We start from the raw sequence: 12,736 nt of genomic DNA on the forward strand, positions 1-12,736 counted from the left end.
TTAAACTCAATTTTTATGTTGACAATAACAAACCATATCATATATCTCAAAACTTGAGAAAATATTTCCAACTCTTTTTTTTCTTTTCCGCCAAACCACAGAAAAAAAAAAGAGAAATGGGTGTTCTTGATCACGTCTCCGAATATTTCGATTGCTCTCATGGAAGCTCGAAGAGACACAAAAGTCTACAGGTAACTAACTAACTTCAATATCCATTCAAAAAATTACGTTTAACTATAATCCAAATCTTTATAAATATAAATAAAGAAGAAATATATATATGTTGTGGTTTGAATATGAGTAGACGGTGGATGTGAGGGTTTTGATAGACTGTGAAGGATGCGAGAGGAAAGTGAGGAGAGCCTTAGAAGGAATGAAAGGAGTGAGAGACGTAAGCATCGAGGCAAATGCTCAGAAAGTGACGGTGGTCGGGTACGTTGAGCCGAACAAAGTGGTGGCTCGGATCATTCACCGTACCGGCAAAAGAGCCGAGATTTACCCTTTCGTACCTTACGACGTTGTGGCTCATCCTTACGCTTCTGGTGTCTACGATAACAGAGCCCCCACTGGGTACGTTAGAAACACCGAGTATGATCCACACGTGTCACGCCTAGCACGTGCTAGCTCCACCGAGGTTCGTTATACTACGGCGTTTAGCGACGAGAACGCCTCCGCTTGTGTTATTATGTAATTCCTTTTTCTTTACCGTTTCATTCTTCTTTCTTCTTTTTTTTTTGTTTTACTTGGAATATTTTTTGTTCCGATGTCGATGTTTGTTTATGTTGATTTCATTGTATGTATTAAAAGATAAGAAGAAGGAAAAATTGTAATCAAATTGTATGGTGATATACTGATATGAGTTGATACGTTATATATATTTGATATATGCTACGTAAACAAATTGATAATATATAATTGGAATCCAGTGACTTAGCTAAAAGTGCGAGCAACTAATTAATTTTGTGAATTAACAAAAAGAAAGAAGTAAGTTAATTTGTGAGATAATAATGTACAACTAAGTTATTGAAAAGCTAAATGTACATAACTATGGTGGATATGGTGGTAAGCTGCCCATATAAATTGTGGAAGGGAAGAAAAGAAATATTGTGGTACAAAAAGAATGAAGAAAGTTCATAGTTTGTTGCCGACCCTTGGACCTATCTATTAGTTCGTTGGCAATGACAAATAACGACAACCATAATGCAAATTTTTTGATAGCTTTGCGGTGCTAACTTAATCATTACCCATGCATAATGAAGTGGAATTATTAGTTGATTAGTCACTAATTGTCTCAGTCCGTTGGTTTAGACAACAATAGCGTGTGTTCGGTGCTAACGTTAGCCAAGGATTTTCTCCTTTTAAGTATTTTGGCATTAATTGTGGATTTGATTGATCGCATTACGTTGGAGATTTTTGTCTTTATTGATATGCAATAATTCGTACTTTTATAAGAAATTGAATCCCTAATTAGTTTAAATGGGATTAGAGCCTTAGTGGGCTTCCCAGCCAATAAGCCCAATACTACTTCAGTTTCCAGCCTTTTCAGATATAACTTTCGTAACAACAGCTCGTTCTTACATTACTGAAACAGAATGTATGCTGTTTTTTTGTGTAAGTAAACGGCGTAACGTTTGTTTCATTAAAACTGAAACAGCAATGCCAGCTAAGCTCATTAACCCGCCTCTATCTCTCTTCTCTCCATCTCATTTTGGGCGGGAAAGTGTACCAGAAAAAACCTCAAGAGAAGAGTGAGAGAAGAAACTACGATCGAGAGACTTAGAGATATGGCGGCAGAAGAAGGTAAAGAGGAATCGGGATTGGATCAGGTAGAAGAAGAGTTCTCTGTTTGGAAAAGGAACACACCTTTTCTCTACGATCTTATGATCTCTCACCCGCTCGAATGGCCATCTCTAACTCTTCACTGGGTACCTTCTACGCCGATTCCGTACGCGAAAGATCCGTCCTTCGCCGTCCATAAGCTCATCCTCGGTACTCACACCTCCGGTGGAGCTCCGGATTTTTTAATGGTCGCCGATGTCGTTATTCCCACACCTGACGCTGAACCAGGATTAGGAGGAAGAGATCAAGATCCTGTCGTCCCTAAGGTATTTTGACGATTCTTCACTTCTATTTTTTTCTTGCGGATTTTTATGTGTTGTATTAAGTGCACACCAAATGTTCGACGAAATTACTAGATTAAAGTGTAGAAAGAATCAATAGCTTTCCTGAGTGTTCGAATAAAGGACTAAGTTTTTTCTCGGTTTCGTTTCCGGAATTTTTATCGATGAGAGTTCATGAGTTCAGCTTTGATATGAAATTTGGACCTTTTCTTAAGCATTTAAAATCTGTGAAAACTGAATACTTTATATACAGAATATGTTTTGATTAGCACAGAATATAACACTACTATCAGAGACTGAGATTACTGAAAAGTTATCCTTTGCAGGTGGAGATTAAGCAAAAGATACGTGTTGATGGAGAAGTGAACAGAGCTCGGTGTATGCCACAAAAGCCAACTCTTGTTGGTGCTAAAACAAGTGGGTCTGAGGTGTTTCTCTTTGATTACGCCAGACTCTCTGCAAAGCCCCAAACTAGTGAGTGCGATCCTGATCTGAGGCTAATGGGACATGAAGAGGAAGGTTATGGATTGGCTTGGAGCTCCTTCAAGGAAGGTTATCTTTTGAGTGGCTCACAAGATCAGAAAATCTGCCTCTGGGATGTCTCAGCTACTGCCAACGATAAGGTTTTGAACCCAATGCATGTATATGAGGTATGTTGAGACTAACTTTTTTTTTTTTTCCCTTTTTCCTGAATCACAGAAGATTTGGGATTTTTGCATCTGATTTCATCCATGTGACATTGATTTAGGGACATCAAAGCAGCATCGAAGATGTAGCATGGCACATGAAGAATGAGAACATATTTGGCTCTGCGGGTGATGATTGTCAATTGGTGATATGGGACTTACGGACAAACCAAATGCAACACCAAGTCAAAGTTCATGAGAGAGAGGTATAAACCATCTCTTAACTTTCTACTTCACTCTAATCTGCAACTTAGAGGATATTTATTATTTAACTGAGGTTTGTCGCGCCAGATTAATCTCTGACTACAAAAGATAAATTTGAAGTTATGGGTGGAGAACTCTTATAGATGCCAGCTTTGCTGTGTAGACCCTTAAAAGACTCTGCAATTGATTCCCCGAGACCATTCTTTTGTTTGCAGATAAACTATCTTTCTTTCAATCCCTTTAATGAATGGGTATTAGCCACAGCTTCCTCAGATTCGACTGTCGCCTTGTTTGACCTCCGTAAGCTGACTGCACCATTACATGTCCTGAGCAGACACGAGTATGCCTCTCATAGTTTCTCACTTTCTTCACAGCTTCTACCTAATATTATTTGATTAAATGTTAATAACTGAGGATTTGGACGGCTTTGTTACAGGGGAGAAGTTTTTCAAGTGGAGTGGGATCCCAACCATGAAACAGTGCTTGCATCTTCTGGTGAGGACCGAAGACTCATGGTCTGGGATATCAACAGGTACCATAATCAATTCAATATATTCCTTTTCTTTTGGTGCAAAATTGAAGTTGGATTACTTAGTTTAAGCCTGGTGGATTGTTCAGGGTCGGGGATGAGCAGCTTGAAATAGAGTTGGATGCAGAAGATGGTCCACCTGAGTTGCTCTTCTCTCATGGAGGCCACAAGGCCAAGATATCAGACTTTGCCTGGAACAAGGACGAGCCTTGGGTCATCTCAAGTGTAGCTGAAGACAACAGTCTTCAAGTCTGGCAAATGGCGGAAAGCATCTACCGCGAAGATGATGAGGATGATGATGAAGAAGGCAACCAAAATGCACAACATTCCAATGAAAACCAGAAATGATTCGGATCTTTTGGTGGATGATGGTGACATATAACTGTTGTTGTTAACGTGTTTGGGCCAATATATATTAAATAAGTTTGGTGTATGCACTACCCTAATACTGAAAAATCGTTTTTTCCAGGACATGATTCTCGAGTTTTACACTAAACCCTAACAAAGCCTGAACCTGAGATTGGTTCAAGTAAAAGTTAAAACAACAAAAGGGTTTGCTAAGCAACTTGGGATCACAATTGTAAAAACATAGCAATGTTACAGTAAGACTATAACAGAGACACTGAGAGAGATTCTCAAGCTCTAAGTACAAAACATTGTGCTTCATGGGCATACCTAGTTCTTCACTAAACAACATGATGCATAATGGGAAGTCGGAATCCTGCCTATACTACCAAATCTGGGTACTTTCTAATAAGATTCATGAATCCTCAAGTATAGTTGTTATTTCTAAAGCATATAAGGTAGGAGATCGCAGGAAGTCAATCTTTTATAACTCAGCTGTCCAGAGATCTCACTCCGGCCACAAAGACACTCCCCACCAACTCCTTAAAGCTGTAATTCAGCAATTAAAATTTTTTATGCCTCTTATCAACAACTTCTGTAGCCAAAACAGTTGCTACTTGTCATGCACAGAGCCAATATTCAATCAACTTCTTCGACATAAACTTAAGAAGAAGCAACTGAAGAATGTAAACAAATGGCAGGAACACACAAAATATTTGAGTTTGTATTAACAATATCATCCTTCTAGTTCGGCAAGCTCAACATAGAAATACAATGGTAGGAAAAGAGAGTCAGAGAAAAAAAGAAAACAAAAATGAGAACACAAAGGAACCTGAGCGGAGCTGATGCTGCAGCTGAACTCTACAACTTATTTGGAATACAATATCTATGCTGGTTGAAAATAGATGGTACAAGCTCGATGATACTTCAAACAGCTCTTGATGCACGATGCCCACCTAAACGATGAACAGAAACATAAGTGAGATCATAACATTTCTGTGAAGCAAACTAAAGGAGAACGTCAAGAATCTGCTTCACGTTACATAATAAGGCCAGAGCTGATCAATAATCACAGTAAGTAAATAACCTCAGGATTTCCAGAGTTACCCCCAAAAAATCAAAACGATTTTAATAGAAAATTGGAAGGTATAAAAGTGCCACCTTTTCTCTTATTCGAGACAGATGCATTGGAATTGTTGAATGATCCGTTTGCATTCCCACCTAAGTTCTGATTAGCCATGCATTGTAGCTGATCAAAATCACAACCACTCAACCCTTGGTCATTGATTGATGCCACTTCTTGGGTATTTCCTCCAAACCCATTCTGAGGGCAATAAACTTCATCATCGCATTGTACATTACACGGATTCATCATGTGGGAGAAAGAGGGAATATTTGGCTTCTGGTAAGGAAAAGATCCAATCTCCCCGTCTATTCTTCCTCTTAAATCCACAAGCAAACACTTGAGCCTCGAGACCTCAGCTTCCAAGGTAGCCTGATTTTGCAACCTCTTCACCAGCTGCTGATTCACCGCCCTAAGTCTTGAGACCTCGTCTTCCAAAGAAGCAGCTTTAGCCTTCTTCTTCTCTCTATACTTTCTAACCGCTTCTCGGTTTCCCAAAGGTCTCTTTTCACCCTTCTTCCCGCAAGACTCAGCTGTATCATCAGTAGAAACTTTTTCATCGCTATCATCAGGAAGAATCTTGGTGTGGACATGGAAACAGGTGTGAGTATGAGTATTCTCTGGTCCCGTAGGGTTACAGGTGTGAGTGTGGGTACAAGCAGCATTAGTATCCATCAAAAGCCCATCAAAGAAACTATCCATCGAACAGTTGCTAGGCGGTAACTCACCCATCTCCGAACTCGAAAACACTTCCTGGTTCGAGAACTCAAGCTCGCCGTCTTCCATTACTTAACCCCACCAACCACAAACAGATCAACCTTACTCTTCAAATTGACCTCACCAAACCAAAAAAAATCGATACTTTGTAAGATATAAACTACCGAAAACTCAACCTGAAACTAGTCAAATCTCGAGCTCCTGAACCTATCAAAATCCCTAATTTCACAGCAATCCGAGGAATTCAGCAACCGAAGATACCCAATTTCTGCTATATTCAAAGACCCGATCCTCTAATTGAGGACAAAATCCGTACCTTTACAATCTCTAGAGGTCGAGATTGTGAAACCCGTAAGCGGGGATCAAAGCAAAACCCTAAAGATCGAATTTTTTAGAAGAGTGATGAAAAGGGGGAGATGAGTTTATATTAGAGGTAAGGGTGAAAGTGAAACGAAGAAGCACGAAGGCGTTGGTTTATAAAGACGCACAAAACAGATGGCATCGTCTCGGTGGCCGGAGAAAAGACATGGACGTACGATAACGATTTCGAGTTGCACAGATTCTTTTTTTTTTTTCCTTAAATCAAATTATACTTTTAACTTTGAACGTGATTGGAGCTCAGCATCTTATATTAATTTAATAATTAAGCAGACTCAAAACTTTTGTATTATCACCATAATTATTTAAGATGAACGAATAAGTTACATGAGAAAACCAAAAAAAAAATATCATTGACTTAAAAAAAAAAACAATTATTTCTCAAGTACGGACGTTTATTTGTTTTTTCTCATTTTTGTTTCTTTATTTAGTCCTGTCCATTTTAAGTTCACATTTTTACAAATTACATATTACAGAACTAATTATCACCAATTACATGTTTTTATTTTAGACAAAGCAAAGCCAAAATCCCATTATTAATACAACAAAACACCTAGAGCTATATAACTGTTACCAAGTTATCTTCATTATATTTTCTCTTCTTCTTTTTTTGGTCTATTAAATCACAATATTTGAGACGTTAACAAAAATAAAAAGTAAAAAAAAAAAAAAAAAAAAAAACCTGTAAAAGAAGATAGACTTGGAAGGTATAAATATAGACGGATGCAAATGCATGGTAGCATATGGATGAACGATTGGAAAAAAATTGAATTCAAGAAGGAAAAAGTTTGATAGCATTCAAATCATTTTCCTCCAAAATAGGTATAAAATTTTCCCAAAACTAAATATACACACTATTAAAGATTGGCAAGAAGATTAAAAGAAAATAAAAATTGGCAAGAAGATGTTGAATATCGCTATTATTAGTAAATTTTTTATCGAGGTATTCCAATATGTAGTATTGGTGTAAATTCATAAGACAACTAGGTTCCCACGTTATAAGAAAACAAAGATATCTTTTGTTGTTGTGATTGTATATAAAGATATATCATATAGTAGATTGTTTATGACCAGATCTACTTTATCTTTTGTAATTGGAAAAATAAAGAAATGATCGTTAAGTAATAATCACCGTCTAATACCGTCAACTTGTTATGTTTTCTCTCTTTTGGAAAGCTTTCTATTACTTAAATAGTTGGTCGATGTAGACATTAGTGATCGTGAAAGACGTAGCTTTCTTTTAGGGTTTTGTACTTTATATTTACATATATACTATATTCGGACCCGCGCTAAAGCGCGGGGGAAAATTACCGGATTTTTAATCGTTTGTACGTTGCGAGATAATTTATTTGTGTTTGCTTTACTTTATTTTGATTATTAATTAAATTCTATCATTTTTAGATTGTATTTTTTGTGTTGGTTTCAAATATGTTCAAAATTATTTAAATTGTATGATTTTAGTTAGATTGTTAATTTTATAACAATATGTGACATATATATATGTATAAATATTATACTATGAATCATTTTTAAAGTTTAGGGATTGACCCGCGGTACACCGCATAATCATAAATACATGATTTTAACTTGGACCTTTAATGCAGTTTTGTAAAATTGCAAATCTCTAGAATAAACAAATAAAGAGCCAATGATTTCTTATTTCTTATCGTGTTAAAATGTAAAATCTGTGTTTATGTTACAATTTTCTGGTAGCAGAAACTTATTTATATAGATAATATTTTCTTAGAGTTAGGTTAGCGTTGAAAAAAAGATTAGCTTTATAATCAAGCCAGAAATTCGAAACTATTGCCAAATAAATATATTAAACATGGTTGAAAATGAATTATCCCGTAATTGTTGTGAATATCATAGTTAATATAGGAGAAAACTATACATCTAAATATTAATATAAGATATTTAAGGAACATTTTGTTTTGAAATATTATGGATAATTTGATAAATATTTTATATTTAATTCATATTTCTGATTTTTAGGTTAATTTGTTAAACCAATATACAAAATCATACATTAATGTATTTTTCCTTAAACAAATTAAGATTAATGTACTTTCCAAAACCGATATTGATGGTTTAATTTGTTAGATTTCGAAATAATATATATGGAAACTGGTATTTAATATCTTTAAATTTTTAGTAAGATGCAATTGAAAAATTTCGGGTTAATTTTTTAAAAAAACCCGACACAAGAAACTTTTGTACTTCTCTTTTACTATAGTAGGGATATATATATTTTTAAACTGTCTTTTGGGGCTAGTGTGGGTACTCAAAATTCATTTATATAAGATTTATTTGATATGCTCTATGTTTTTGGCTCTTCCTTTCAACACCTTTGAAATTACCTTGTGATACATGATGATGATCTATCCTCAGATCTGTGAAAGGTGTAAATAAAAGAAGAACAGAGTGTTTTGAGTGAAAATACTTTTTATTAATTCCACTCCATCCTTACAAAGAACACAAAGTGTTCATATTTATACTCCTTAGGAACATTCTGGATCCTTGATACAATGTAGGATCTCATTACATCTGTCAATCATCTAGCCACTCTCTTCTGATAGCATAGGACTGAAACGGTTAGATAGTACAATGTTGGGAGAGCCAGCAGGTTTGGTCTGCTGTTCCTTTTGTATAACCTGCAGTTTTGTCTTGTTTTGTTGCAGAGATTGTTGCAGAGAAGAGCTCTGCACATTTGACTTGTTATAATGTTGATGTGGACTGCTGTATGAGGCTTGGGCTTTGCCTTGTTGTTGGACATGAGGCCTTACATTAATAAAAGGACCTTCATATTCCACACATCTTATTTATATTTCAGCTTTGTCGAATCTTTATCTGGTTTTACCGGCTATATAATACATGAGACGTAATTAATGACAGTTGCAAATCAGAATTTTATGATTATATACAATGTCTTACTATTTAGATTATATACAAATTGTAGACTAGGTCGAATCATAATTAATTGATACTTCAATTGGTTCCAGTGATCAACTTTTATGAAATTAACAGTGTTCAATCGTGGAATCATTCGGAAAAGAAAATACCCATTGGCCATAAAAACGAATAATAAACCAAAACGTAAATCTCCCCTCTTGAACCTATAGACCAGTAGCTAGTGTTCCAAACTCGTCCTATATATATAGTGCGACTGTACGAGACGACGCTTAAATGTTAGGCGACAGTAAGATGCTCTAATTTTCATGAATTGTTGCGATGGTCTACGAAGATTAGAAAGAAAATATTAAGATGCTCAAATCGAGTTAAGGCGTTACGTGTCATATTCTCTTTTGCAGAACATTATCCATATTTAATTGATTCCCATATATATCAAACAATACTCTAAACATTATAGCCTCGTTATCATGGCATTGTATTTTAAATTTTAGGCTGACCCGTAAACGCCAAATAAGTTAGCATATAACCAGTTAACATATATATATATATGTGTCTAGTTACTACTTATACTATATGTTATGAAAGTCCAAACAATAATATAATCTTTTTTTCAGTACGATTGCACAATGAAATGGTCACTCTAAAGATCGTAAGCAATCCGAATACGATAATACGGACAAAATATATATACAAACAGAATGTTGCATGTCTCAAGCCATCATTTAAAAAAAAAAAAAAAAAAAAAACAGATTTCTTAAATAAACTAATAAGTTTGATTCAAGTAGAGTTATATAGAATATTTGTGTAAAACCAAACGTAGTTCCTTATAAATTTGGTATATATTCCTAGGTTTTTAACAAAATTCCATAAATAAAGTTGTTTATCAAAAAAAAAATTTTGTTTTAGTAAATGTTTTAAATTTGATGTTAATTTAGGAAAACAAAATATAAGTTTGTATGAAATATTAAATTTATGCATACAAAAACCGAACATACAGTTACTAAAACAATTAAAAATTCCATTATCACGTTTTTGGCATTATATAATACTGGCATAACTGATTATGAAAAATGTCAAAAATTTAGCATATTTTACTAGTAAATGTTAGATGTATAAGTGCTAATTAAAATAACCAAATAATCCGTAAAAATCATTGTCACAACTCACAACAACAATTTGGCCAAAGTTTTATATTTTTTCATATTTTCTTAATTACTGTTCCTTTAACAATTTCCTTTTTAATAAAATAGACACGTCAACAGATTCTGCTGGTCGTTGATATAATGATTAGTTGAATATTTCCTTCCCCTATATATCATCAATTTGACTTACATAATTAATCTCTTTAGATAAAATACTTTTTCATACATGTCCTTGTCTTATTATCGAATAACTATAATGTGGGAGTAATTGATAATTGATTTTCAATATAATAATAATAATTATTAAAACAAATGACAAAGAGCTAAAGTGGTTAATCATATAAATAATAAACATGTCAATTTCTAAATAGTCTAATTAATGGTGATGTCAAATAAATAAATTATAATACTAACAATTTGGTTCCAAACGAAAAGGAAGAAGACACAATTTCGGATTTGACACAGTTTTGTAATGTTAGGCCCTGAACAGTAGTAGCAGAACACATAATGCTATTTGCTAAAAATAATAAAACGAGAAATTTAATGTGTTAAATATGATAATAGTGCTCTCACCTTTCCAGAAAAAAGTTGTGAAAAGAAGACTGTAAATTAACAAAGATTAAAAAAACTTAAATCTATTTTGTCATCTCTTCCGTCTTCTCTTTGTGACAGATTAAAACTTTTAAAAGGCGTCGCATACAGACCAAAAACGTTACATGTTCACGGCTCCAACGTCGACTGTCTTCGGTTAGCTTTGAGCTCACCCCCAAGCAACATGTCATTATTGTTGAAGTATAATCATATCTCGTGGTTGTCACATTTACATAAGTTAGTTACTTGATCCAAGAGACATAAGTATGAAGAGACACAACTCTTTGTGATGTTGTGTCCATTAGTTTTCTATTTAAACTCATTGTAACGTCATGTAAAATAACAAGTTTCAGAATAATAAAGTTTCAGTTTAGTTCTTGTCTTCTACAAGAGAAGAGACAAAAGTCTCTTACTCTGTTTTTCTTCTTCTCTCAATATTCCAACATGGTATCAAAGCTTTATTGGTCTTATAGCCTGTACAAGCAAAACAAAAATAAGAAGAAATACGCTGCAAGTAAAAGAGAGATGGAGTCAACAAATTTATGGTGAGAAGAAGAGGAAGAAGAAGGAGTGGAAGAAGAAGAAGAAAGAAAGGAGGTGATGACAAGAGATAGCATCATCAACCTTCACAAACATAATCATCAAGAAAAAGGCTCCAAAGGGATGATGAAGATAGGAAATCTTCTCAAAAGAAAATGGAGAAAACAGATGTGAAGTTAGAGTTGTGGAAGGAGGTTCTGAAACTTGTTCAACAAGACGTGAAGTTCACGCATAGAAGGTTATAAGAGATAACCGAAAAAGAGACGTCAAAAAGACGTGATGGTGATCAAAAGGAGACACCAAACAATAAAGGAAGATGCTTACCTCGGAGATAAAGGGAGCATAAATCGGTTGAAGAGTAAACCGAAGACGATGTGAAGGAGATTCACGCGTTAGACGTCAGGGAGACGTTATGGTGATCAGAGGGAGACACCAAACACAAAAATGGAGGATGCTAACCTCAGAGAAAAATGAAGCAAAAGACGGTTACAAAGATAACCGAAGAAGATGTGAAAGAGTTCACAAACCGATTTGGTGATCAAAAGGACACCAAGAAGAAATAAGAAGAAAGCTCACTTAAAACAAAGTGAATGAAAAAAGGTTGCGAACTCTTTCACATCTTCTTCGGTTATCTTTGTAACCGTCTTTTGCTTCATTTTTCTCTGAGGTTAGCATCCTCCATTTTTGTGTTTGGTGTCTCCCTCTGATCACCATAACGTCTCACTGACATCTAACGCGTGAATCTCCTTCACATCATCAAGAGTAGATGATGGAAAATGGTTAGTTGACACAGATGTATTAACCACATGACCAAGGAGGTTTCATACTTCATCACTCTTGATAAGAGTATCAACATACCAATCAAAGTGGGAATTGTCAATGGGTAATCACGGGAAGGAAAAGGGAATATCCAAGTGATGACAAGTCAAGGAGAGAAGATCATCAAAGAGGTGTTTCTAGTGCCGGACGTAGCAAGGGTTTCACAAATTGGATATGGAGTTTTGTTTAAAGACAATAACTGTTTCATATATGATCCTCAAGAAAGAAGGATATCGAATATAAGATGAAGCACAAGAAGTTGTCACTTAGATGGAATTAACCAGAGGCAAATGCATTTCTTGCCTATGAAGAAACTGTCAACCAACGTCAAAGTTTGAAGAGCTTAGAAGGAAGCTTAGAGTAAAGCCGAGATATGATTAAGGGGGACTGTTGAAGTATAATCATATCTCGTGGTTGTCACATTTACATAAGTTAGTTACTTGATCCAAGAGACACAAGTATGAAGAGACACAACTCTTTGTGATGTTGTGTCCATTAGTTTTCTATTTAAACCCATTGTAACGTCATGTAAAATAACAAATTTCAAAATAATAAAGTTTCAGTTTAGTTCTTGTCTTTTACAAGAGAAGAGACAAAAGTCTCTTACTCTGTTTTTCTTCTTCTCTCAA

The 12,736-nt window shown here is 34.9% G+C and overlaps 3 protein-coding genes across 4 annotated transcripts; 2 read left to right on the top strand and 1 right to left on the bottom strand.

Moving 5' to 3' along the window:
• On the top strand, positions 1-875 carry LOC17878216 (heavy metal-associated isoprenylated plant protein 25). Its single transcript, XM_006284618.2, has 2 exons — positions 1-191; positions 305-875. Exons 1-2 carry the CDS (start codon positions 117-119, stop codon positions 689-691), a joined length of 462 nt encoding a protein of 153 aa, XP_006284680.1. The 5' UTR covers positions 1-116; the 3' UTR covers positions 692-875.
• Positions 876-1,696: 821 nt separating this feature from the next.
• On the top strand, positions 1,697-4,015 carry LOC17878637 (WD-40 repeat-containing protein MSI3). The gene is made up of 6 exons (XM_006283640.2): positions 1,697-2,105; positions 2,447-2,770; positions 2,869-3,012; positions 3,226-3,350; positions 3,447-3,542; positions 3,629-4,015. Exons 1-6 carry the CDS (start codon positions 1,785-1,787, stop codon positions 3,885-3,887), a joined length of 1,269 nt encoding a protein of 422 aa, XP_006283702.2. The 5' UTR covers positions 1,697-1,784; the 3' UTR covers positions 3,888-4,015.
• Positions 4,016-4,117: 102 nt separating this feature from the next.
• Positions 4,118-6,287, bottom strand: LOC17879867 (basic leucine zipper 19). Of its 2 annotated transcripts, XR_002832865.1 has the most exons (3): positions 5,046-6,287; positions 4,717-4,840; positions 4,118-4,433 (listed from the first exon to the last, which is right to left on the bottom strand). XR_002832865.1 is itself a non-coding variant. In XM_006284304.2 (2 exons), exons 1-2 carry the CDS (start codon positions 5,791-5,793, stop codon positions 4,812-4,814), a joined length of 777 nt encoding a protein of 258 aa, XP_006284366.1. In that variant the 5' UTR covers positions 5,794-6,287; the 3' UTR covers positions 4,580-4,811. The 2 variants fall into 2 exon arrangements, 1 of the variants encoding a protein (XP_006284366.1); XM_006284304.2 differs by lacking the exon at positions 4,118-4,433 and having other exon boundaries at positions 4,580-4,840.
• Between the last annotated feature and the right edge of the window lie 6,449 nt (positions 6,288-12,736).

This window comes from Capsella rubella, unplaced genomic scaffold (genome assembly GCF_000375325.1).
Source record: "Capsella rubella cultivar Monte Gargano unplaced genomic scaffold, Caprub1_0 scaffold_7, whole genome shotgun sequence".
In the NCBI taxonomy this organism is placed as follows: domain Eukaryota; kingdom Viridiplantae; phylum Streptophyta; class Magnoliopsida; order Brassicales; family Brassicaceae; genus Capsella; species Capsella rubella.

Coding starts and splice junctions, on each gene's coding strand:
- LOC17878216 (XM_006284618.2), top strand. CDS start 117: ATGGGTGTTCTTGATCACGTCTCCGAATATTTCGATTGCTCTCATGGA. Junction 192..304: donor AGAGACACAAAAGTCTACAG/GTAACTAACTAA, acceptor GAATATGAGTAG/ACGGTGGATGTGAGGGTTTT.
- LOC17878637 (XM_006283640.2), top strand. CDS start 1,785: ATGGCGGCAGAAGAAGGTAAAGAGGAATCGGGATTGGATCAGGTAGAA. Junction 2,106..2,446: donor AAGATCCTGTCGTCCCTAAG/GTATTTTGACGA, acceptor TATCCTTTGCAG/GTGGAGATTAAGCAAAAGAT. Junction 3,543..3,628: donor ATGGTCTGGGATATCAACAG/GTACCATAATCA, acceptor TGGATTGTTCAG/GGTCGGGGATGAGCAGCTTG.
- LOC17879867 (XM_006284304.2), bottom strand. CDS start 5,793: ATGGAAGACGGCGAGCTTGAGTTCTCGAACCAGGAAGTGTTTTCGAGT. Junction 4,841..5,045: donor TGTCTCGAATAAGAGAAAAG/GTGGCACTTTTA, acceptor TTCATCGTTTAG/GTGGGCATCGTGCATCAAGA.